General features: G+C 53.8%; 1 protein-coding gene across 1 annotated transcript in view; it reads right to left on the reverse strand.

The window, feature by feature from the left end:
* Positions 1-4,228: 4,228 nt before the first annotated feature.
* Positions 4,229-26,200, reverse strand: part of MKNK2 (MAPK interacting serine/threonine kinase 2) — a 28,086-nt gene continuing 6,114 nt past the window's right edge. Inside the window, exons 3-14 of the mRNA XM_084614648.1 lie at positions 24,600-24,681; positions 23,891-23,992; positions 23,402-23,499; positions 20,387-20,466; positions 19,588-19,661; positions 18,779-18,883; positions 18,243-18,298; positions 17,579-17,674; positions 12,448-12,642; positions 11,838-12,002; positions 10,864-10,907; positions 4,229-9,789 (exon numbers count right to left, since the gene is read on the reverse strand). Coding sequence (XP_084470774.1) covers positions 9,531-9,789; positions 10,864-10,907; positions 11,838-12,002; positions 12,448-12,642; positions 17,579-17,674; positions 18,243-18,298; positions 18,779-18,883; positions 19,588-19,661; positions 20,387-20,466; positions 23,402-23,499; positions 23,891-23,992; positions 24,600-24,681 — 1,356 coding nt within the window. The 3' untranslated portion in view covers positions 4,229-9,530. The remainder of the gene's footprint in view (positions 9,790-10,863; positions 10,908-11,837; positions 12,003-12,447; positions 12,643-17,578; positions 17,675-18,242; positions 18,299-18,778; positions 18,884-19,587; positions 19,662-20,386; positions 20,467-23,401; positions 23,500-23,890; positions 23,993-24,599; positions 24,682-26,200) is intronic.

The following is a 26,200-nucleotide window of genomic DNA, read 5'->3' on the forward strand; positions in this document are numbered from 1 at the left end:
AGATGACAGAACAAGAAGTTCTGGTCTCAAGTTGCAGTGGGGGAGGTCTAGGTTGGATATTAGGAAACACTGTTTCACTAGGAGGGTGGTGATGCACTGGAATGGGTTACCTAGGGAGGTGGTGGAATCTCCATCCTTAGATGTTTTGAAGGCCCGGCTTGACAAAGCCCTGATTGGGATGATTGGTGTTGGCCCTGCTTTGAGCAGGGGATTAGACTAGATGACCTCCTGAGGTCTCTTCCAACCCTAATATTCTATGAGTCAACAGCAAACTTCCCATTGACTTTAACATAGCTGACATCTGACTGAGATAAAGAAAGGCAAGAATGTAGGGCATGGAGAGTCTGAAGAGATTGTAGGGGAGGAGGTCAAGGGAGAAAGGATTTCTGGGAGTATAGAATTTTAAGGAGTGATTTAAAGGACAGAACTCAGTGGGCAAGAATTGGAAGACCCTCCCTGTAGAGGACACCAGGCTGGAAGGCATGAAACTGAAACCTGGGAGGAGTTGAGTGGTAAGGAGAATGGGTTAGGAGGAGAGGGGCAAAGGGTATGGCATAACCAAAGTAACTGGAGGAGAAAGGCAGCTGTGGCAAATTGAGGACAAAATGGAGAGGGAAGAAATGAGAGATGTGGGGAGAAAACCTGTCTCGAGCCATTAAAATGACCTTGATGGCTAATCACCCTGGCCTGTGGCATCACTGAATGGTAAATGGGGAAGCACGTGTTTACGAGATGGCGTCTCTCTGGTTATACTCCTGAGTGTGTTAGTTTGACTTGGCTGCTGAATTCAAACTTTGCAGGGAGAGGAGGAGAGTTGATGGGACCATTTCAGGCCTTGCCCAGGACACTCTTGCCAAGGTCGTACAAAGAGTTATATTTTGAAAGGGAAAGAATGAGGAGGCCACAGAAATCTTCGATGCGCGTTTGCCCATTGACTTGATGGCAGCAGAGTTAGCCCAGCGCTGTGTGCTTTCGAAACCCCATGGCTTCTAATCCTTTCTTGGACACCAACTCATTTGCGGTCTTGGGCCAGTCACTAACCCTCTCTGTCCCTTTGCTTCCCTGTCTGTAAAACAGGCTTTGGGGAAGGTACCCAATAGCCCCCACATCAGAGAACAGTTGTAACTAGAATGGTCCCTTTTTTTTTTACAAATAAAAAGCTGTTTTAAAAAAAACATCATTGGCCCCCTTAAACAAATTATTATTGGTCATGGACCAGGCATAGGCGCCGACTTCTAATGCTCAACCCCCGCCCCCTGCCCCTGGCCCTGCCCCGACTCCATCCCCGCCCCGCTTGCCCCCATTCCAACCCCTTCCCCAAAGTCCCCAGCCCAACTCTGCCCCCTCCCTGCTCCATTTGACTCCTTCCCCAAATCGCTGCCCCGGCCCTGCCGCCTCCCCTGAGCGGACCACATTCCCGCTCCTCCTGGAGCTTGCTACAGCTGTTTGGTGGTGGCAAGTGCTGGGAGGGAGGGAGTGGGGAGGAGGCGGAGGCAAGGCAGGGAGCTTGGCTGCCAGTGAGTGCAGAGCTCCAGCTCCAGAGCACACACAGAGTCAGCACAATGGGGGCCTGGTCCCATAGGCGCTAGGCCCTACACAAATGTACAAGAAAAATGCAGGCCCGGCCCCGAAGAGCTTCCAACCGAAGGCTCTGTCTGCCTTACAATCATAAGTTGACACAAGTGCAGTCGACATACAGTTGCTGAAGTTAGCGCAGGTGCGTGCATGCTTGGTTGTTGGCACTCTTACTGCGCTTACCCCCCTCGGAGCGCCTGTGGCCATGTAAAGTGCCGTGCCATGGGAAGGTATCCCAGGGTGCCCTGTGCAGCTGTCCAGTGCAATGCCTTTTGGAACATTTTTGCAATGTTTTGAGAGAGAACTCACCCGGAGTTCTCCGGCATGCAACTTTCGCCCCCCATAATGCCATCCATATCCCATCATTTTCATGCCATTTTTTTAAAAAAAATCCCACAAACCAAGGCAGCGCTTTTTGGTCTCTGCCATATCTGACAAAAGCACAGCAGGTAGGGAAGTCCCAGCAAGGTTTTTCCATTTTTAACAACAGCCTACCCCCACACCTGCAAAAGGAAATTAGCTCCTTTTTTCTGACCACATCAAAACCACCCACATATTAAAACCCCGCTGTGCAATTGGGTGAGCCATGCAGTGAGCCAGAGCACCTGTCTGAACTTCATCGGCTTCTGTACGGCAGGACCTGGGTACAACAAGTTGCTTCCCTGCTCTGTGCCTCAGTTTCCCCATCTGTGAACTGGGGATAACAACCTCTGGGGCGAGGGAGGCTGTGGGGATTAGTTAGTAGTCATACAGCACTATGGCAGTATTCACACCCAGCTATCTCCCTTTCTGGTGGTCTGGGTTAGCATCCTGCAAATCCACGGACCATTTTTGCGGATCGGGGAATCAGGTGCAGATTCAAATTTTGCATCGGCGCAGGGCTGTAGTTGGGATGCTTGACAGTGCTGCCAGAAGTGGCTGGCAGGGGACACTGTTTAGCAATGAGAGACATTCCCACAAGCCTCCCTCTCAAACATCCCTCATTGCAAGGGACGCCACCCATTTCAGTCCCAAGGCCCCTCCATTCGGCACAAATCGGGCCCCCTCTCACTTCTACTGCTGGAAATGGTCATCAGAAATAAAGTCTGGCTGAATAAAGGCTACAGCAGGCATCATTTACGCCAAGGGAAGAATGCTCCAGCATCGTAAGCTTCCTGCATGAATGTGTGTCTCCCGCTCTTTGTAGGGCTCCATAACACTGTCCCACCTTTGGACCAGGCAGGTCAGGAGGGATGCCCACACATGGGCTGAGCATGCTGCCTGTACCACACTCCCAGTCCCTGCCAGCTGGGGGGGCCAGAAGATTGGCCATGTAAACTTGGATCATGGAATCACAGCAGTTAGAGTGGAGAAGACGTATTGAGCATCCAATTAGTCCCCTGGCCAAGGCAGGGCTGTGCCCCTAGACCACATTTGAGGCAGTTCAGACCAAAAAGCCCAAAGCAACCGTGCTCCCCTTCTCCCTGGGAAGGTGACTCCTGCCCAGTATAGCTTGGTAGCAGGGAGCTTTTTGCTGACACAGCCAGATGCTTCCTTTGCTTAGTTTCATCCCATTGCTCTGACACCCCGTCGCCCTGTGTGACCCAATGAAATCCTCCCCCTTAGAGCTTAGCTTAAGTGGCAGCTTTTTCTCCTCTGAGCCATGCAAAGTGTATTTAGCTCTTTTAACCTTTACCCCTGAAGTCAGTCCCTCCAGCCCCCAACCATCTCTGCTGCACTTCTCTGAACTCCCTCCCATCCGTCAGCCTTTCTCCGAACGGGACACCCAGAGCTAAACGCAGCACGCCAGGCGTGGTCAGGCCAGAACCAAGCATCCTGCTCCCGTACGCGTAGCCACACGGTGACATGCCGCATGCTCACCTGTTAAAGGGAAGGAGTGGGTCCAATGCTGCAGCCTGAATCCGCCAGCTGCAGGCCGAATCGACGCCACCATACCTCACTCTCAACTCAGGGATCAGATTTTCAGGGTGGGCAGAAGCAGAAGAGCTACCAGCCAAGCGTGCCAGCAGCCAATTGCCAGGCACTCCACGGCAGAGGGGATCAAGCTGAGCAGCAGCACCCTGCCTTGAGCTCAGCTGCCAGACCAGTGCTGGAAAGGCCCTGCCTTGCGAGGGCAGAGTTTACAGCTTGACACCAGCACCTTAGAGAGGGACCATTATCACCTTGCCGCTGCAAGCCAGGATCCTTTGGCATCTGCAGCCTAAAACTGCCTTGCCCCAGTCATGTTGCAAACCTGGGTCTTATTTGGTCTAGCAGCTCAAACGTTTCTTTCAGCTCTTCCTGCCTCTCCGTCCCACTCCTCGGCTGCTTTGCAGAGTGGTTTCCCTCTAGATGTATTAGCGACATTAGAATCGCAGGCAGAAAAGTACAATCTCTCTGACCACTTGGGCTTGTTTACTGCCCTCATCTCCCCCCCCCCCACCCCATTTACCATCATCTGCAGATTTCACTAAAGGGTCATTCCCCCTTCCACATCACTGATGAGGATGCTCAGAGGAACAAGACCTAACCGCAGAATCTCCTGCAGGGCCTTAGGTTTAAGTGAACCGATAATGATCCTGTTCCACAAACACGTACGGAGCCCTGATCCGTGACTGGGGCTCCTAGACACGACTGCAAGACATAAGAAAAAAACCTGCCAAGTATTCTCAGGTAGGTTTCAACGCATTTATTAAATTCTTACAAAACAGAATACAAAATTCTGGCATCAACAGTTGTTACAAAGGAAAACTTCGATTGAGCTGTATCAGTTCACCTGGTACATACAATAAAGTGCTTGTTTTTTTATTTTTGTTTTTATTTCTTGTTTTTACTTTAGTTTTATTTTTAAACCAGCCCCTGGCGCGAGGCATCCATTGTACAAACCAACAGTGCGTTAAGGTGATTTTATGTCAAACCCAGCTTTGGCAGTCTTCATCAATTGTAAAGTGGAGAAAGGGCTTTCTCCTGTATTGATAAAAAAAAAGTCTGATTCACAGTAAAAGTTTCTAACCAGTTCTAAATTGAGTTAACTGACTGAAGGAGGACCAAGAGGGAAATAAGCAAAAAAATATATATTTTAATTTCCTGCTGAAACTCGCAAGAAACTTTTTGAAAAGAAAAAAAAAGTCTCCAAGACAGATGCTTTATGAGGAAAAAAAGGCTTTTAAAAAAATAAAGGAGGAAAACATGGGTTTAAAATAAAAAAAAAAAGGACTTTGGCAAGACAGGGTTAAAACTGGGCACAGAACCATGTAAGTGCTAGAGAGAAAGATTCTGGGCAAGCATTGTCTTTGGAAACAAAACCAAGGGAAAGTAACCAGTGAGGAGGTGGGATGCGGGCCCAACCCTGGGCACTAGCATTAGCGTCTCTTCTGTCTTGTTAACACCTACAGACCAAGGACCAAATTTTTCAAAAGACCTGAGCATCCATCTCCCACTTAGACACCCTCAATGGAGCCCTCTGCTCCCACTGAATAATGGCAGCTACTCGGGGCCAAATACTATGAAGTCTGATCATGGAGGTGCCTAAATGAAGCTGAACTCTGAGCCCAAGTGTGCAAGGCATTTCACAATTCCCTCCAAACACACACTGCTCTGTGCACTTCCTCAGAGCAAGTGTGCTTCTTAAAGGCAACCTAAAAAGGAAAGAGTAACTGGGCTGCCTATTTGATTCTTAAATGGCTTGGAAGTGTTTCTTCCAAAGTTTCCCCTTCATTAGCAATCCAGGGTCTTGTCTACAGCTTTTCCTGTAAGACTTTGGCTGATGGGAGGACTGCTAGCATTGCGACAGATAGATGCACCATGCCAGCGAAACAAAGTGAACTGTATTCGGATGGACTTTTAAAACACCAAGTTAAACCGGTGTGGATTTAAAACAAACTGCCGGGCAAGCCGTCAGAAAAGCTCTCCTGATAATCAACGGAGTGAGGCTGTCCCCTCTTTAAAGGGGGGAATTTTCAGAGGCACAGACAGGAGATAAGAGCCTAATGGCCCTAAAAGTGCCATCTGTGACTTTGAACCTCTCCCTCAAGAGAAGAAAAAGCTCACAAGACATGTGAGCAGGCAGATCAGCAGCAAGTGTAAATTACTAGATCTGACCCCAACTGAGGATCTGTTCAGAGATCTTCAGCTAGTCCTCCAGCAAAAACCAGGCAACCCCAGGCCTGCCTCCCTGATTTTTCTGAGGTCTGACAGAAGACCCCAGACCTTCTTTACTCAAAGCAGCAAAGAAAGGTCAACCCAGTTCACTTGCCTTTGTAAGCCACCTTTCAGGGGAGGAAAAAAGGTTTCATGGGTGGGAGGCGGGGATGTTTGCCAACAAAATCATGGAAAACCAGAACATCCCCCTCTTGCAATTCCCTTCCCATGTTTGTTTGTTTTTTAAAAGGCTGCAGCCGGCAGCATTACAATAGCTTTCACAATACCAGCTCGAGGCATCGCATACTGTACATCATTCAAGTATTTCTTAATATAAGACAACAAGGAATTATCTACAACTGATAAAAACAAAATAAGCTATAAAAAAGTAACAATGTACAATCAAGATAATGGATTTTTTTTAAAGGAGGTCTCTAGGAGTATTGCAGCCTGTTTTTCGAGGTACAGTACCCCCCTTGCTTCCAATACAGTGCTCCCCCGTATTCTCCTTGCTACCCTGGAGTTCTGCGGTCAAGGGAAGCAAGTGCTGATCACTGTAAGCAAGATGATGTGTGGATTTTGGAAATCAAGGTGTTTTACTTACAGATGGAACTGAAATTGCTTCTGCAAAACAGGGTAGGGAACAGTTACAGTTTACATTCCCGTCCCTTCCCAAAGCTTCATCGAGATCCAAACACCCAGTGATCAGCTAACCCCTGATGCTATTCACAATTGCCTCCCTGAAATCAACTAAACATATATTGCATAGTGTTGCTGTCAGCAGTCTTCGGGGGGGGGGGGGTGTGTGTGTGAAAAAACCCAGAACGTCCGCAGTCTGAGAAAGCATCCAAAATTCAGAGGAGGCAGGTTGGATTCCCAACTCAAAGGTTCCAAAACCTCCCAGCTGTGCCTACGTGAGAAGTTTGAGGTGGCTTTTAAAATATAAAGCTTGATGCATCCAGTTAGACGAGCAAGGGAGGCCAGTAACTCGTCCAGTTAGAGAGCGAGGGAGGCCAGTAATTTGCAGGGGGCACATTTCCCTCAGTCTGGACAGACTCAGACAAACACGTCGGCCTTGTTTAAGAGAGGAGCTTCCGGGGAGGCAGAATGAAGCCTCTGAGTTCACTCACTGTCAGTTTCGCACCAGCACAGCTACGCTCAGCTCAGTGGTGCTACCCTTCATCTGCACCACTGGCAAGGGCAGGCAAATCCGACCCGATATTCCGCAGGGAGATACGGGGTTTTGATTTGCAGAACAGCTGGGCGTACGCAAGCCCCAGCGTGCCCCCATCTAAGACTCAGCGCTTCTGAAAGATCAGGCCCAGAGCCCTCATTTTTCGAGAGGAAATCAAGCAAAGGGAAGGTGCTACACGCCAGGTTGGATCAGGAAACTAGGGAAGAGACTTCAGAACAAATGGAAGCACGAGATACACCTTGGGCAAGGAGAATTGCTGCCACCCACCTAGGACCCCAGCCCCACTGACAGACTCGTCCTGATTGGTCAGCCTCCAGTTGGGAAGGCTTGTGTCACAATTAAACTCCGGGAAAAAAAAAATCACTTCTATGGAACCTCCGGAAGGCGCATTCGAACCGCACATGCTCCCCTCCAATTCAGACCTCCCCGAGAGGCCCTGCTGACTAAATCTGCTCCCCTGCAAGCGTCTCAACCCAAAAACCCAACTTCCACGAGACCACGCCTCCCTCAAAGACTATTAAAGCTCTTCCTCCTCTAGTCCACCTCTGCTTCAGCATGAAGACCCAGAAACCCGCCTCCGGTCTACCCCGCTGGGGGAGCTCTCTGCCCGTCCAACGCCAGAGACTGGATTTCCTAAGGGAAAGCAGCCCACAGGCAACAGTCATGGGCAAGCCCTGGACGGATTTCTATGCCCACCTGAAAGGAAGGCTGATCACACCTTGAAAAAGCATCTCCTCCCTCTTGAGGGGGAACCTTGGGAAAATATCTGCATTTAAAAAATAAATGAAATACACCATGGAACCCCTTAAGCGACACAGATCCCACGGAAACAATACTCCTTTTCACTTGCTTCTGCCTCCCGGCGACAGAGCTGCTCGGATCCTCTCCCTGAATGCTCAGTTCGTTGCCCTAGGACAGAAAGCTCACTGAAAGCAAGAACAAATTTTTCCTTTTTAAAAAGCACCAGATTATTTCCAAGGCAGGGGATTCGCCAGCCACAGTCTGTAAGGACAGGAGCTTGGCGTTGATCCTGCCCTTTACTGGGAACCCAGCTGCTCGTGTGATCTCACAAAACTGGCAGCTGGTAATTGGGGCAGAGACCCCCTCCACACACACACACACACACACGCTCACACTCATTCCTCAGAAGAGGCTTGGGTCCTGCTCCATGGCAAAGCCCCTACAGACTTTCATAGGACAGGACCAGCCCTATAACACGTTCAGAGTTACTTCCTAACTCTGCGAACATTTCAAAAACCTGGGAACACTGGTGGAGATTCCACCAGTCCCCACCTCCGCTCCCCCATATCCAAGCTGTACCTGGCACATCATCTAACCCTAGGAAGCACCATGCCAGTACAGCTCAGTTCCCAGTCCGAGTCCGAAGGACAGAACCTAGGGGAACGAAGGAAGACACTTCTCAACGCCCTATTCAAGCAGGGTTCGCTTTAGCAAAGCACAACTAGGCGGTTTAAAGAAAAACAAAACCAAAAACCCTCAAGTGGTTTAAATAGCTTATCTTAGAGCAGGGAGCTGAGTTTCAATCCAAACCAGGGAGATCAACTGCCCTCATGAGCACAGCTCGCCCCTCTCTTCTAGCGAGAAATCCATCTGCCAGCACCACGTTCTTTCTCCAGATGAGCTGCAGAACGCCCCCCCACTTCCACAGACTTCAGCGGGAGCAGAGGGCACTAAGCTTCCAGGACCAGGGGCACCTGCGGTGACAATGACACCCCCTTCCAATGCCACGGAACCCCCCCATGCCCCAACGCCAAGCCCTGGCATTCGATGAAGATCCAGTTCCCAAACGGAGCTTCAACCAAACTCTCCCTCAACACTACAGCATCCCACTGCATTCTGGAGTCCCTACGGCAAGGGAAGCGTTGGGAGGGATGGTGGCTCAGGACTATCCCTCTCCACCCTCACCCCTTTTTTTCTGAGAGGTGCGATGCCTGGACACGTTAGCTTTTCAACACCTTAGCTTAGATCAGCCAATTCCAGCTCCGGAATGATTAATTTTTTTTCTTCACTTTTTTTTTTGTTTTTTTGTTTTTTGTTTTTTTGTTTTTTTTTTTAAAAAAAAGCTCCCCACGGTTGACTCATCTCAGCCCCAATTCAAAGAAAACCCTGCAGCTCGGTAGGAAAATAAATGTTAAAATGCTACGTTTTGTTGTTAAAAATACAACCGAGGGTCTTTTTCGTCGTCGTCGTTTTTTCACAGTTATGAAATGAGCTGAAGTTGTAAAAGTGTTGCTTATACAAATAGTCCTTTGGTGTAGGGGAAAAAAAAAGAAAAAGAAAGAAGAAGAGTCAAGGAAGAGTTCATACGTTGCCTGTTAAATGTCCTTAAATGTGCCCTGGGTGAAGCAACCTCACACTTGATTTAATACCTTTAAAAAAAAAAAAAAAGGGGGGGGGGGAGAAGGGGGTTTAAACAGAAACAAAAGAAAGCAACTTGCAAGATCAGTGAAACCTTGGAAACCAGCCAATAGGACAGAGTCCTGATCTTGTTGCTAGCTAACAACGGCATTAAAAAAAAAAAAAAAAAAAGAAAAAAAGAAAAGAAAAGAAGGACGACGCCCGGATACAGCACACACGTATGTACAGGGAGTGGTGGGGGGGGGCCACAGCGGGCAGGCGATCACGCATGATCGCCCACCAGGACTAACGGAGCGCCGAGGTGCTGGCTCGCAGCCCCCGCCTTCGTCATGCTGCTCTTCTGCCTCCGTTGGGCCAGCCTGGATTCCGAAGGGGGCGACAGCTGCATGGAGCGTGAGGTAGCTTTGATGATGATTGGTCGCGTCTCCTCCTCCTCCTCGTCTTCGTCACGCTGCATCAGCTGACGGTTGACAGCGATGGCTTCAGCGGCGAAGGAGGTGAGTTCTTTGGCACTGCTGTTCCTGGAGGGGAGACAGGCCAAGGTCAGTGAGCAGGGGCTGGACAGGTGGCATGAGACCCCGCCCCCGGACAGCAGCTACTGGAAGGAGGTCTCCCATTCCCCTCGTCACTCCTTGAACCAAGGCAGAGTATTCACGAGTGGGGAACACGAGCTTAATCAGTGTTCATGGTGCACGGGCAGCCACAGCATTGACCCAGCGCCCCCACCGACATCCTGACCCAGCATGCACCGGGCCCAGCGTTTGATCCCCAGGGAACTCATTCCAGGTCTGTCTCCTCAACTGGCCTGAAGTTCTGAGTAGGTACCTGAACAGGATGGCTGAAAGACACCCCAATGTCTTGTTCTCCTGCAGCTGGTTAGGACTTGGGACCACAGGCGCCAACTTCTCATGGCGCCAGTGGGTGCTCGCACCCTGCCCCCCTCCCCCAAAGTTCCCCCCCAACTCCGCTCCCTCCCTGCCCCTATTGGACCCCTCCCCTGAGCATGCTGCATTCCCCCTCCCTCCCAGTGCTTGCTGTGCGGAACAGCTGTTTAGCAGTGCCAAGCGCTGGGAGGGGGGAAAAGCGGGCACGCGGCACGCTCACGGAGGAGGCGGAGGTAAGCTGTGGCAGGGAACTGCCGATGGCCACAGAGCACCCTCCAATTTTTCCCCCGTGGGTGCTCCAGCTTCAAGTTCTGGGTCTAGGTGACCCACCTCACCAGGCCAGCAGGGGCTACAAGTGCCAGGGAGGTGACGGGGCAACGGGGCACGCCTTCCAGGAGAGCGGGTGGGTCACCTGGTCCACACCAAGGCCCCTGTAGCCTCCCTCGGCTGACAGGGCGTGAGCGTCAGCACTCCTGGGAGCGGGGCAGAGGACTTTTAGCACCCTGGGGTGCAGGCGTCATACCAATGCACTCTGGCTTTGGATTGTCAGGTCTGCAAGATCTGCCAGCAGATGAGCTCATCGTGTTACTATGGAGAGGGCTGCACTAACTACCGCAGAAGCTGCTGAGACACCGAGACACTGTCTCCCTCTGCAGCAGCCCCACCCCCCGTGCGTACACAGCCAGGGTGCAGGAGAAAGGACTCGCTCACCTCTGTAAGATGATGGGGGTTGGAAGAGTGTTGTCTGGAGCACACTGGAATAGAACAGAAGCAAGATTTAGAGTCAGGTGGCAAAGCTCATCGCTCCGGAGCGGATATGGGACCTACAGTCAACATCCGTGAACCCGCCTCCCAGTGGAAGCGGTGGGTGTCCTAGTGGAAGAAGGCCCCAGTGGGTAGGGCGAGCTTGGCTTGTGGGAAGTCTGGGTGCAATTCCTGCTCTGCCAAAGACTTCCTAGGTGACCTTGGACATGTCACTAGGAGCCTGAATACCGCTGTGGCCTTAGTGGCTTGGTGCCTCAGTTTCCCATCTGTACAATGGGGATAACAGCACTGCCCTACCTCCCAGAAGAAATACATTAAAGATTATGAGGGACTCAGATACACCAGCAATGGGGCCAGATAAGTACCCAAGACCAACAAATCCTGCATCGATGGCTCTAAGACTCCAGGTTTTCTTTAGGGACAGACAGTTGAGTGGTTAGAGCACAGGACTAGAAATCAGGAGACCCAAGCTTTAGTGTGGTTCTGAAAAGGACCTGCAGCAAATCATTTCTCCTTTCCCTGTGCCTCACTTTGCCCTGCTGTGAAATGGGAATAAAACATCCGTCTCTCAGGGCGCAGCGGAGGGACAGAATCATGAAGCTCAGCTGTTTGTCAACCCCAGGTGGGAGACTCAAAAGAAGTACTAAGAAGGATCATAATGCTGGTTTAAGGCAACTTCTCTCTCTGGAAGTGTGAGGCTCCAGATAAGTTATTTTTTAATGCCATTTTCTCTTCTCTCAGGTCACTCAGTCTGGGCCCGACCCATGGACCTTATGCGTGGCCATAGCTTCCTAGCCGTGTTACACAGCTGTGCCAAGAACCCACGCAATCAGGTCCAGAATCGTATGAAGTTAGAAGAATGTCTTCCAAGATCTGCAGCTCAGCAGCCAACAATCAAACCTCCTCAGAGCAGTACTCACCCCCTGCACCCAAGGATGTTCGAGGACCTGGGCCGCGCTGAGCCGATTCTTGGCATCTCTAACCAGCAGCTTGGAAATTAGATCTTTGGCTCCAAAAGAAATGTGGGCCCAGTCCTTATCAGGAAATTCATACTTCCCTTCCTGGATACTCTCAAAGAGCATGTTCTGGAAGAGAAGAGGCACCCGAGCAAAGTTTATTTTTAGAGAAGTGAAAGTGATCCTCTGCACAATCTGATTAGACCTAGGAGGCAGCTCCTCCCAAGGCGAGTGGGAGGCTTGAAGCTAAGCAGAGAATCTCCAACCTTCACAGCCCTACCAGCTGCATTCTCTGTATGCAGGGAAAGCTGATGTCAGATGTCCAGCAAAGCCACTCTATGTGGCCAGCAAAAATTAGTTGCCAGAGAGAGGCGTCTTTAACCATTGCACCGGAAGCCACACGGGGCGACTTCAACGTGGCTGTTTCAGACAGGGGTTTAGCATGCTGAAGGAGATGGGCTGTGCAGTGTGGGAGGCTGGGCCAGACAGGATAATGGACCTACTACTGCTCCTAGCTAAGAGAAAATCTCCTTTAACACAAGGGCCAGGCTGCCAGGCAGAGGGGCTGGCTCACCTGGCAGGCATGGCACGCCTCGCCGCGGTCCCAGCCGCAGTCAGTGCCACAGTGCCCCACGAAGGGCGGATAGCCGCTCAGCATGATGTACAGGATGACCCCCAGACTCCACAGGTCGCAACGCTTGTCGTAGATGGAAGCCTCCTCGTTGAAGGCCTCCACCACCTCGGGGGCCATGTACTCAGCAGAGCCGCACTGCAGAAAGGGAGAGCAGGGCAGGGTTACTCAGACGGCAATCGGGCCTCCAGAATCCAGCACTGATCTGACGAGATGCCGCGGAGGGGAAGGGAAGACTAGGCGTGACAGACGCCCCCAGATGCTACAGGTCATCACAAATGCTCAGTCCGCTGCTATCATGAGACACAGGTAAACCAAGACACCAGATCCAACCCTCACCCTGAAGGTTTGGCTCCAAATATTATGATCCATGACCGGCCCGGGCCCAAACATGGAGGCAGGACCCCTACAAAGCAGGCCGTGAGAGAGCGCAGAGCCTGGGTCTGATGGGCATCACCAAGTCGTTCATGCCCCATCACAGAACCACTATGGTGCAATCGGCAGCGTCTGCAGGTACGAACCAGTAACCAGGAGGTTAGCCTGTTGATGGTGCAGCAACTCCCCTTGCTACAACTGGCACCACTGATCACAGGGTTTGGACAAGTTGCCTGAGCGCCAAATTCACCCAAATAGAAACACAGACTAAAAACCTAGATCGGAGCTGGCAATGAAGCGAGGCCCAAGTGGGCAGCATTGCTCCAGCCAGAAGGGACCTGGGAAAGACAAAGGAACAGCCGTGCCAGAGGCAAGGAGCAGAAGCAACAAACTGAGCCACGCCACCCTGTCCTCAGATGAGATAACTCAGCTAAGAGATTTGCTCGTCGCAGAGACAGAAGGCCAAGGAAGGGCAGGCAGCACCAGCTCCCGGGGTCTGCAAACGTCTCTGCCATGCAATGGGATTCTACTCCAGTTATAGCAGCCGGAGACAAGTGGAAAGTCACAGCTGGTACATTTACCCTGCTCCCAGGACTTGACATCTTTCCCTGAACCTCCAATCTCACTCTTTTTAAGGGTGAGTCTCAAGCTCCGATGCTTACAAAGAAAACCTCCAAAGAGGTGACGGGGTGGTAGCGGATGCAGCCACCGCACTGGGAACTGCAGTGTGCCCCTGTCCACCCAAGCTCCACCAGCAGGGAGTGCTGGAACTGCACTATTGCACGAGTGCATTGGAAACAACATCTGCACCTCGCCTCAGGAGGGCAGGGCTTATTTTGTGGGCCGAGTTTAGAAAACCACTACACCCCTCTGCTCCCCAGGTCAGCCCCTGCCGCCCCGCTGTCCATATTCAGAGAGGGAGGAGGTAGAGGACATGAGAAGTTCTTTAAATAACTGACTGGGGTTTCCAGGATTTTCTGACCAGGGCTCTTGAGATCAGGCTCCCAGACATAGCTTGGCTTGAACTGCTGGGTTAATTATGCACAACAGTCCCTCTGGGAAATTGTTCCCAAGCATTGCTCTGGCAGGAGCAGATGACCACAAGCTATAAACAGACCCATTTTTCTTGGAAGGGCTGCACACAACCACCTTACGAGCATCCCCCGAGGTCCTAACATGCCACTGAAGAGCAGTGAAGAACTAGATACGACTCTGGGACCACCAGGTGGGCCACAGGGAACGAAGCACACGGTAAAGACACCCAGATGTCCCCACAGGAGAGGCCGTGCAGAGACGGATCAGTTACATCCCTGGCTGTATTCTGTCTAATCAGCAGTGTCTAATCATTGGAGAAAAGCAATCTTCTATAAGTCCCCCATCCTGTATCTAAATATCTAGCTTAATAATAAATACCTAGCTCTCATGTAGCACTTTTCGTGACCAGATTGCAAAGTGCTTTAACAAAAGAGGTTAGCATCATTATCCCCATTTTACTAATGGGGAAACTGAGGCACAGAGAAGTGACATGCCCAAGGAGCAGGCCAGTGACAGCACCAGGAACAGAACCCAAGATTCCTGAATCCCAGTCTAGAGCTCAGCCCACTGGACCAACTCAGTGGCTCAACCTCAAGATGATCCTGCCTCCTCCACTCAAATCCGTTTAAGTTTGTTACAGTCTGGATGAAGTCACAGGATGGACCCAGAATGCTATGTCCCAACTCTACCCTTGATGGGCGCTAGCTTGATAGCACATGACCTTCTAATACATTGGTCCCCAAACTTTTTTGGTCGTGTCTCCCTCCCTAATCTGGTCCCTAGGAGCCACGGCCAGGGCCAGGAGCAGGGCTGGGTGGTGCTCCCTCCCCCCCCGGGAATGTTTCTCCATGCCCCCCTAGCAGGGCGTACCCCACAGTTTGGGGACCACTGTTTTAACAGAAGTTACAGCTCATCTCGTCCGACCACACCCAGCCCTTCCCTTCCACTCTGCAGGTTTCCCTCTGAACTCAGCATATTCATTTTATACAGGCTTCTTCCCTCTTTATTACAGTGAAGGGTCCCGGGGGAGAGGGAAGCTTCTGCCCCCACATGCTTCCTGGAAATGGGAGCAGCAGGAATGGAACTGAATGTCTGGTGCCCCTTACGCAAGAATCAGACTTTAAGGATAGGAAAAGATCCCTCCCTATTGAATTCTCCACTCTCTCCCAGAAGCTGGTATTGAACCTGCGCTTCCAGAAAAGGCAGCAAACCTGGTGCAGTGCCTTGGGCCACGCAGCCACCTTGATCCACCCTCCAGGAAACCAGAGGTAATCAGAGAAATGCACCGTACTGGGGGAGAGGGCTGCTGTTTGGAAACCACCCACCATCTCCTGTACCAAAGGAGGGGGAAATCCTTCTCCACCTGTTACATCAACAGCCCCCCAGATGTGAACAGCAGCCAAAAACCAGCTGAGTCACCCTCTCATCCCCCGCCCCCAGCTGATCCCCGTGGGAGAGAGTAATGGACATCAGAATTCAAGGACTGGAAGGCCCTGCATTCAGTGAGCTAGTGAAGGGAAGGGCAGGAGTTAAACAGCTGATGTAACCAGAGCCACAGATGTCTCCACAGTCCTGTCCCTTCCCCCTCCCGCCCTTAGGCAGTCTGGGGCTTTCCAGCCCCAGCCCACGTGATGGATCAGCCCACACAGGCCTGGTGGGGGAGGGAAACAACCCCACAGCAATCAGATAATTGCTTATAATGAGAGCCGAGCACAGGAACAGCTGATGCCACAGAAAAGAAAAACCTTCTGCAAGATGAGAACCCCAGGCAGGGTTGGTGCCCGCACGAGGGGCCCCGAGCAGCTTTTCTCCTCCCCCCACAACAGCATAGGAAACAGAAAGCAGAACTTTGTCCCCCAGAAACCCCAGCCAGAGTTGTAAGCGGCACCGGAGGGGCAAGGTGCAAAGCAGAGTGGCCCCCAGAGATAAACACACGGGGGCAGATAGGCAGAGAGAGTTCCCCCGGGAGGGCAGGCGTGTTTGGCATGTCTCACCAGATTCCCACCCCCACCCAGCGTTCCCAGGCCAGCCGGGAGCAGCGCTCTTCAGCTCAGGAGAAGTTCCCGATGCCACCGTTGCATCAGCCGCGGCGCTGCCCTTCTGAAGCACACGTGAACCCAAGCCGACCTCGATGCCAGTAAACAAGGGCGTGGGGCTCTGCCTCTGCCCGACCCCATGTGCCAGGCAGTCCTTGCCTCCCAGAACCAGGCAGCGTATCCCGGGTGAGCGACAGCCCTGCTCCCCCAGGGGTTCTGGCGGCTGCAGGATGGGTTAGTGGGACCCTTTCTGCAGGACTCTGCTGGCTGCAGATCGGGGTCAGTTCGGAGCTGGAATTCTCTGGCCCAGCTCACGCTAGATGATCATAATAGTCCCTCCTGGCCTTAATCCAGGCAGCAGGGAGAAAAGCAAGTTTATGTGCCAAAGCCCCTACTTCCATGAAAAGCAGGGCAGGGAGTCATCACCCCCCAGCCTTGAAAGTAGAAGGAGGTGCTGAAATCTAAAGCACTGGGCCCAACTACCTCCCACGCCCCCACCCCAGTGCAACCAACGCTGCAAGTCAGAGACATCCCCCCCCCCCCGCCTCTCCCCCGCCATCCCGTTCCCAGCCACATCTCGCCTGACCCACTTCTGTAAGCTTCCGCCAGGGAACGGCAGATCCTGCCCCGCCCAAGCCGCTCTGGCTCCTTCCCCGCAGCCAATGGGGCCGGCTGTTGCTAAGGCTAGATTTTAACTTCTCCTCTGCACTGGCTTGGCGGTGCGCCACCCCCCTCCCCCCGTCTGAAAGCAAGCCGGGCATGCTAAAAAACGCATTATGTAACCCTTTCTCAAATTCGCTCCCCTCTCCAAGGGGGATGAATAATGCATGAGCCTCTCAAGGACAGGCTCGGGAGAGCAACGCCTGGCAGCCGATCGCCCCATCCCCATAGGGGGCGGAAACCAGTGTATGCAACAACCCCCCTCCGCCCCACAACCCTGCCCAGTGCTTTACTCTCTCCAATCATCCACCCACAGCCTCTAGTTTCCTAATGCTCCCCACTTTCCACAGGGTCTGTTTCCCAGCCCCCTTCAAAGGCCCTTTGCCTAGAGAGACCCAGTGTCAGGCTTGCCTACTTCAGGAATCCCCCAGTGCCCAGGGACGGCTGTTCTATGTCCCTCAGCCACGGCCTTCCCAGCATGCCTGGCTGTGCCTACACTTCTCAGGCTCCCCGCCGAATTACAACCCCCAGTTTCTATTCTGGAAACCAGTTACAGGAATGCCCCTGGGCCGATGCCAGCCACGGTACAGGGTAGTTAAGGGGGCCAGAGTTGCAAAGGGAGCCTTGTTGAAAAGTCCAACAGCGACTAAAAACAATAGATTATGGACACTGGTGCCAGAGCAGAGGTAACTGCAGAAGTCCAGCTGGTACTCCAAGGGGAGCAGAGCGCCAAGCGGGCTGCATCCGTTGATAGAAGTCTAGCCCTAGTGGCCAGGACTCCTGCCACAAATGCACAATGCTGGTCATCTTCCCAGACGTCTATAAGCAGCCTTAGTCTCCCACCAGCCAGCTGGTGGCTAGCCAGTCTATGGTTCAAGACCTCTCTCTCTCCATGACAGTCCCATCCTCCCCGCAAAAGCCAACTAGGCCACTCCCTCACACATTAGTGAGGGGGCAGAAATACTTACGGGTGTGAGCAGCTCAGGGGTGGAGATAGGAGAACAATCGCCATTTAATTTGATGCCACTTCCCAGGTCAAAGTCACAGATCTTCACAGGGGAAACCTAGGACAGGACAGAAGAGGCAAAGAAGTCGATCACTAAATTGAACTGCGACGCGCCTGTGAAGTTCACCATGCAAGGCCAGAGGTGACCTGGAGATCCCCCACACACTAGACGTGTCCATGGCCCACATGCATCACCCCAGCATCTCCCCCCGGGAGTCACTTCTTAGCAAATTGAAATCTGGCCTTTGCCCTCCACCGGAGGTTATCAACAGCAAAACTCTGCCCAGTCAGCCAGCCATGCTCCCTCCCCAGCTCTGAGATGGCTTCCTTCTCTGGGGGGTAGGCCCCTTCTGAGAACCTGCATGCAAAGGGTTAACATCACAGCCTTGCTGCCCACTGAACTCTCTGCCTCCCCCACCTCGTGCTACCTCCTTCCCACCAGTGCCCTCCCCACACAAGCAGGGCCCAGGCTCCCCAGGAGCCCAGACCCACGTCCCAGCAAGAGGCTAGCCCACCCGCTGGAGAGGAGCTCCCCTCCTCCAAGCCACCCCAGCTCCTGCCAAGCCAGGGAATGAAAGAGTGGCATGTCTCTGGACGTGCTGCTAGCCAGGCAGCCTGCCACTCACCTGGTCGGGACTCTCACAGAGAATATTTTCTGGTTTTAAATCCCTGTGCGCTATACCTGTTAAAAAACAAGAAACCCCAGAGTCAACAGGGGCTGCTGCTTTCCTGGGACAGTTCAGAGCCTGGCTCTTGTGCAGCCCAGGGCTTGCACGGTCGGGGAACACTAGGGGGGCTGGTTCCCCGCATCGGCAAGCCCCAGCCACCCTGCTACGGGATGCTCTGGGAAGCGCAACGGCGAGAGAAGTGCTTGGGCCCGAGACACCCTGCAAGCTCTGGCAGGCCAGTGCAGCCCGTCACCGCGTCTGCCTGGGGAAGGGAGCACCCAGGAACCTGGGGAACGGGCTACGCAGAGCCCCCATCCACTCCCTTCGCACCACCACACAGTCCTCCCGGAGAGTCTCTAGTGGCCGAGGGGTGGAGCTGGGCATGAACTCTCAGGCCTTAGGATCATGGGCTCTCCCAGTGCAAGGAGGAATAACCTCCTCCAGCCCACGCCCTCCCCCCAGAGCCCAGCAAGTGCCCGCCCTTTGCTCCTCACCTTTGTTGTGCAGGAAGTTAAGGGCACTGGCAATGTCTTGCACCACCACACTGGCCTCCAGTTCATTGAAGTGACGCCTCCTGTGGATGTGGGTCAGGATGGAGCCTAGGGCACAGGAGAGGGAGAGGGCAGCTGTTAGCAAGGCCTCATCCCCGCGTTTCTTCCTCAGCATCCCACCCCCTGGCTCCGAAGCGCCTCCCCACCAAAGCGTTCGGGAAGCAGGGACCAGGGATTTTGCAGGCCAGGAGCCAGCCGTGAGAGTCTGGAGGGAATTGCGCGCTGCTGAATGGTGATGGGCTATGACGGGACCCATCCTTGCCAAGCTGCGAGCTTCCCAGCTGGCGGAAGGGATCTCCATCAGGCCTCAGGGGGGAGAGGGGAGCCTAAATCAGTGGTTCTCAACTAGGGGACCGCGAACAGGTTTCAGGGGGGCCACCAAGCAGGGCCAGCGTTAGACATGCTGGGGCCTAGGGCAGAAAGCTGAAGCTTCACAGGGCTCCCAGCCCTGCCATCTGGGGCTGAAGCCAAAGCCCAAGCAACTTTGTGGGGCCCCCTGTGCCGTGGAGCCCTGGGCAACTGCCCTGCTTGCTCCCCCTAATCCTGGCCCTGGCTTTTATATGCAGAAAAAACAATTGTGAAACTGGTGGGCTGCAGAGTTTTTCTAGCATATTGGGGGGGGGGGGGCGCACCTCAGAAAGGAAACGGTTGAGAGGTCCTGGCCTAGAAAACACAGCCCCCGCCCCGCCAGCCAGAGGTGAACGGTGCCACGAAGAGGGAGGAGGAGGCAGTGCTCCTGCAGGGATATTTACCTCCTCGCATCTTCTCAAACACCAGGTAGAATCGATCTTCCTCTTCGAAGAACTCGATCAGCTCCAGGACGTTCCTGTAAGGAGAGCGGCGGGGGGGATATCAGCTCAGCTCTGCCCTCTTGTCCCACAAGGCTCCCCCTCCAGCCAGCCACAGGGCCTTCCCAGAGCTGGCTCCTCCACGCCACGAGCGTGCATGGGCGTGCAGACGCAGGACAGGCGCCAAGGAGAACTGGGTTTCAGTTATTGGAACCAGAAGGCCCTGGGCCCACAGCTGGTTTCCCAGCATTCCAGGGGATGTTTTCTCAGTGTCCCGCTCAAAGACTTAGCTATACCACAGCCCTAATTGTCAGCAGATGCTTCCCTTGGCCAACACGCTGCTATCGAGAAAGAGCATCGCTCAGCTTTTTATCCAGGGAGCTGGTCTTACTATTCTGCGCAGTGAGACTAAACTCTCCACAAATGCAACAAACCCCCTCTTCCCAAACCCTGCACGCGGCCTACAAGAGGGAAGAGCCCTTCAGAGTCATCTCCAGCATTCAGCAGGTTACTGGTGGGTCAACGCAGCTAAAAAGAGATCTATACTCATTGCTATAGAACAGGTGTTAATGTAGGCCAGAGATGCTCACATGGCCCGCCAAGGTTAAGGTGGGAGCAAGCACATCTTCCCACCTTTACCCTGGACTGCAAAGAGAAGGGGGGTGGCAAGTCTTGGCCGTAAGCTAAAGCAATGCCCACCCACCCAGCAACAGAGATCCCAAGAACCAGTATGCCTCTGGCCTAGCAGGGAGCTCCCCCATACCTGTGTCCTTGGCACTGGTAGAGCATCTCCACCTCCCTGAATACCCGGCTCCGGATGTGTCCAAGGCTCTTCTCAATGATCTGAAACAGAAGTAGGGAGAGGAGTTTGGAGACTGACCGTGGCCCCACAGGCTGCTTGAGGAGGGGGGGCCTTGGACCCCCCAAAGTCCCAGGGCACAGGGAGGGGATCCAGTAGGAACGATGCCAGAGCTCAGATCCCAAACTGGATTGCTACAGCGTCCTAGCTACATAAGCCAAAACACACCCCTAGAGCAGTTAACAAGCCAAACAGCACCCTGTCCACAGATCCCAGAGACCAAGCCAGGCAGGGTGGCTCCATTCAGAGATCCCTGAAGGGGTTAACCAGCTGCAGAGAAGGCTGCTTTCCTTCCCCCACCCCTCAGGGAGGTGACAGCATTAGCCATGCCAGCTTCTCCTCCACACCCTTCCCTCCGCAGGGGAGGAGCTGCTCTCATTCCAGGGGGACAGCCAAACAACGGGTCACGTGTCTAATGCGCCAAGCAAAACAGAGGCCCCTACACACTTCAAAGGGCAGCCCTGGGGTTTGGCTGCAGAGATAAGGGCCCCTTCTCCCTCCTCCCCAGGCTCTGTGGAGAGAGAGCTTGTACAAAGACAGCCATAAATATACAAGATAAGCCGGGCCACAGGCTGGGGTCGGCCACAGCAGAGTAAATCTGGAGTAAGCACTGATTGCAGTGGAGTCACTCTGGATTTACACCAGTAGAGCAGAGGTCAGAGTACAGCCTCCTGCAAAGGCAGCTCAGGGCAGGGAGTTCTAAGAAGCGCCCAAGACAGCGTAGGGGGCAGAGTGCAGGGCTGGCAATCAGGACTCCTAGGTTCTGAGCCTCCCTCTGCCACCAGTTTGCTACATGACATCAGGCAGTCACTTCCCTCTCAGTGCCTCAGTTTCCCCATGGGGGACATGGGGAATTCTACTTCCCGGACCCCCAGCACAGAGCCTGAGGCTCAGGTGTTTGTAAAGTGCTTTGAGAGCCTCACCCTGATGAATATGGTACAGGGCAGTTCCATGCCAGGCTGCTAGCTTTGGCGCATGGAACGGCCTCAGACTGCCCAGAAGGGCTTCTCCCCTTTGCTCTATTGTAGCAAAAAACGTCGGTGTCTGAAATGGAGGGTCAGATTTCTGGTCCGATACACACGGCCCTTGTTGCTCTGCTGAGGCACCAGGCGTGCCAAGCTGCTGGAGAAGGGCGGCATTGTTCCCCTCCCGTGGGCCGCTTGCCCAACGGTCCCCTGCACAAGCAAAGACGCTCCCCAGAGACTGCAGCTCAAACAGCCAACAGCTGCTCTCCTCCAAACCCAACACGCTTCCCTTTTTCAGAAGGGCATGACCCTGCGCGCAGCCCCCCACTCTCGCAGCCCTCCCCTCCACACAGGCATCCAGCCACAGCCTATCGCTTCCGTGCAGATGCCAGCACACCGCAATGGCAATGCCTGATGCCAAGGAGCCAATCGCTGTTCAGTACAAAGGGGCACCGGCTGGCCCCACTCCGCTTGCTGAGGCTTCAGCTGCACAGACCGAACAGGCTGGGTGTGGGCAAGCTTTGCACGCTGCCATACAGCGGCGCTCTTTCCCGGGAGTCCTGCAAAGAACTAGGCACGATGGCTCCCAGCCCAGAGGAGCCTGCATTGCTGCGGTAATCTGAGCCCCGACAGAACTGCACTTCGACAGGTTTCGTCTGGAGTTCCAACAGCCCGGCAGGCGATCACACAGGCAGCAGGGAGGCGGCTCGCCAGGACCTGTTCTGCTTCCCGCCCGCTTGCTGGGAGGCGTCAAGACGCCCAACACACAAATGAGTCTAACCGTCCCACTAGCATAATCCTTCCCACTCATCTGTCCTCCCCAGGTGCTCTGGGAATACTAATTTACCCTCCCAGACTCCCCTGCCTGGTAGGGATCAAGCCCACATTACAGAAGTGAAGAAACCTGCCTTAGGTCTGTCTGTCGCACAGCCAAGAGCAGAAGCCAGGTCTCGTGACCCCCAACCCCGCACCTTAATTATAAGGCCGCCTTCCCCCACACCGGGGCCGACAAGCTGAGCGATGTCAAAAGGCAGCGAGCCCATCTCTGTCTGCGGGGGGATCTAGTCTTACACAGGCTTCTTGTTTAAGTTGGACCACATCTAGGATCTTCAGCTGCATCTGTTCAGGACCAGGGTGGCCACTGAGCCCTGGGTTTTTACTCAGGGCTGCGTAAAGATCCAACTGCACTGCCCTCCCACACACAGGATGGCCTTGGGCACCGCACACAAGGGACGAACCCTCAGCAATTCACAGGGACTGGACCAGGAGGATCTCCTACACTAAGTGAGCCAGTCTTCTCAAGAGCTTCCTTTCCCCGGCTATCTTCGGACGACCCCTTTTAATTGAGCTTAGCCGCAGCTACTCTGATTTGCTCAGTAAAGCGGTTACTACAGAGCCGTCTCCCCTCCCCTCGGCACACAGTGCTGCCACCCGCTCTGCAAGTTCCAGCACCAACGCTGGTCCATCCAGGCCATTTGATGGGCACCCGGCTGGCTCAGATCCTCCCGTCTCTTGGAAGGCTAACGGCTGAAGCCCATCAAAACAGGCCAAGCAGAGCCAGCCCCATAGCGTTAGGCACCACCAACACCAACTGTCTGTCTCCTCCTCTCACCAACAGCCCTAGGCAAGTTTGGGGTGGATGGACAGTTTAGAGACTTAGCTACCTCCCTCTGCCCTCTCCTCCTGCTTCTAGGCTGAGGGGTGGGGTAAGTCTCCCAGCCTCATTATTATGTGTATCACAGTAGCGCCGACAGATCCCTCCAGAGATCAGAGCGCAAATGTGCTAAGCACTCAAGAGCATGCCATCTAAAGGGACAGGACAAATTAAGGGTGGGAGTGGAAAGCAAAGTCAAAGGAGGGAAGTGACTGCCGGAGCCGGGAACAGAACCCCGCTCTCCCCAGTGCCAGCCCGGTGCCCTACCCACTCGACCACGTGGCCTCTCAGAGCCCATACCTTCACGGCGTACTCCTTGTTGGTGATGAGGTTGATGCAGGACTGGACTCTAGCATGGGCGCCTTCCCCGAGCACCTCCTCCTGCAGCTGGTAGACATCTGTGGGGAGCAGAATGGACCTCGCTTCAGTACAGTTTTGGTTTTTTGGTTTCTGGGGGTGGGGAGGTTTGCAGAAGTTAGCTCCTGCCCCAGCGCTCGGGGCAGAGTCCCAGATGTGCAGCTGCAAGGCCAGACGGGGCACAGAGTTCTTGCCACACATCCCAGCTGCCGCTACAGAGCCTGGCTTGTGATCAAATGACATCGTGCTCTGCTCCTCTCTGCTCCATGGGTGAGTCCGCACGACTGGATCAGCTCTGATCTGGGGCAAGTGGGAAGCTCATTAAACCAAGTGCCCGCTTGAGCAGGAGGTTTCCAGGATTTTGAGGGCAAACGGCTCCCCCCTGAACTGCCAGCAGGACCACCCTGACCCGCGAATTCCTATACCTCTCACCTTCAAACCTCCCAGAGAAGCTGTCCGTAGCTCTGCATCGTTTCTTCTTCTTGTTCCTTTTCTTGGTATCAGGGATATCGATGGGCTGACTTGAAGGCATGTCTGTCCCAAAACAAAGCCATGCAGAAAGCATTAACACCACACCAGCATCCATACAGCGCAGACCTCATCTCCCGTATACACCCTCTGGATTCAGGTACTGACTAGCCACACAGGACCCAATATAGCACGCTTGGTTTACGCTTTGTATGGTCAGATATGACCCTAGCTTCCAGGTGCCCTCACCGCAAGGCGGACAAGACAATGATATGAGAGAACAGTTCAGGGATTGGAGCAGAGAAGTTTGGGGAGAGGATCCCTGGAGGTCGTGAGATTTACTGGGAAGGAAAGTGGGATCCTAGCAAACAGCAGGAGATGAGGCTTAAGCTTGGGACAGATTTTGGAAGGTGTGTCAATCTTCCAGACATGCGTCTGAGCCAGCAAGCAGCCCCATTGGCTTCAGGGAGGCTACACACATCACGTGCTTAAAATCATACACGTGCTTAAGTACTGCCCTGCATCAGAGCTGCTGGGGACGGTATTTCTGGCATCTGGCCAGGCATCTGAAGGCTGTTTGCAAGAGGGAGGAGGGGAGAAGGAACCAACATTCAACAGTCTTCATCCCTCCCCCACCCGTGTATTAAAGTCAAGCGCAGTCTGCAGAGCTCACCGGGGCGGGCCGGGCACTCAAAGTTGAAGACAGAATCCAGGTGACTTGACTGGGAGAATTCCAGGTCGAATGGGTTCTGGCCCTGGAGGTTCAGAATGGAAGAGAACAGGGTGAGTCACACACGAACATGCTGGTAGCTGCCGAGGGTCTCCATGCCACTTATCCTAGGTCTCGACATCCTGCTCTGCTCCCCTGGAATATCTTCATCCCAGCCCGTCAGCCAGCTAACATGAGTCCCGTGGAGACTGTTATGGCTCCACCAGCCTGGCTTGGGTCCCCCAGCAAGGGAATCCCACCAACACACCTCGCTGCGTACTCGGGAGTTGCAGTCACGCCAAGTCCCCTTCACCTCCACCATGGCCCAGCTCATTTTTCTACCCTTACACGCAGGCCTAGAGAAAATCGCCTTGGAGTCTGAGGTCGGCTGGTAACAGCCTTCCCAGAGGCAGTGGCTAGCTTGCGGGAGGGACAATTTAATACCCAACACCAACTAATCAGAGCTGCAACATGCACAGGGTCCCCGACAACTGAGGTGGGTAAGTTACACTGGTTTCTGGAACAGAGAATGGGCCCTTCAAGGAGAGCATCCCCGCATAGCTGGCAGTCTCTGCTCATTAAGATAAACCCAAGCAGAAAGCTGGCTCCCTGTCCCTCCCTTCCTGGCTTAAGCGCAGAAGCCCAGGCAGGATGGAAGTGCCCGGTCACTGGTTCCTGCGGTGGAGTGACTCAGGATCGTTGTAAGCAGTAGAAGTAGCTGTCTGGCACACCCAGCAGGTCACTTGTTTGAGGTGAGGCTCTGGAGTCACGGTTAGGCTGGTTGATCCAGAGCTTGGCAATACGGAAAGGGGGTGGGGGCTGTTTGGACCGAACCAGAGAGAAGAAATCCACAGTTCTCCCCGAGCTGTGGTAAGAACAAAGCCAGCTGCTCCCACGTTGGATTGGCAGAGGCAGCTAACAGCACAGCCAGCTCCATTGTCGTCAGCCAGGATCTCAATGCGCTTTACGTTCAGCCTCAACACCCCCGGGGGGGCAGTCTTCTACCCACTTTACAGCGGGGCAAACTGAGGCACGGTTTCCATTGCCCACTCGCCCCAGGGTCAGACAGCAAGTGAGCGGCAGAGTTAGGACCAAGTCCCAGGAGTCCTGCCTCCCAATCGCAGGGCCTGCCCAGCCCTCCACCCGCCCAGCATTTCACAAACCCCAGACAGAGTGGCTGTTTTACGAAGCGACAGCCTCGATGCCAGTAAAAGGGCGCAAAAATAGAGCATGACTGGTATGCCACATGACCCTGACCTGCCATCAGCTCCCAGATGAGCAGGGGCTGGCTGCTTGGGTGTCAACTTAAACCATGCTACTGCGAGCCCAAATGATAGGGTGGCAGTTCAGGCCAGCCTTCTCCCGCAGCACATTCCCCTGGGGCCTGCTCATTCACGGTTCACACCTCCTCAGAGGGAGGGACCCATTAGTCACCGGACTGGCGCAGGGAAGCTGGAGCCGCAGCAGCCGTTGCAGCTGGTGCTGGAGAGCTCGGTCCAGCCATCCCAGCCAGGGCCACAAGGATAGGCCATCACCAAGCACTTCCCCGGGGATGGTTCCCCCCC

This window comes from Lepidochelys olivacea (assembly GCF_965140295.1).
Source record: "Lepidochelys olivacea isolate rLepOli2 genome assembly, chromosome: 25".
In the NCBI taxonomy this organism is placed as follows: Eukaryota; Metazoa; Chordata; order Testudines; family Cheloniidae; genus Lepidochelys; species Lepidochelys olivacea.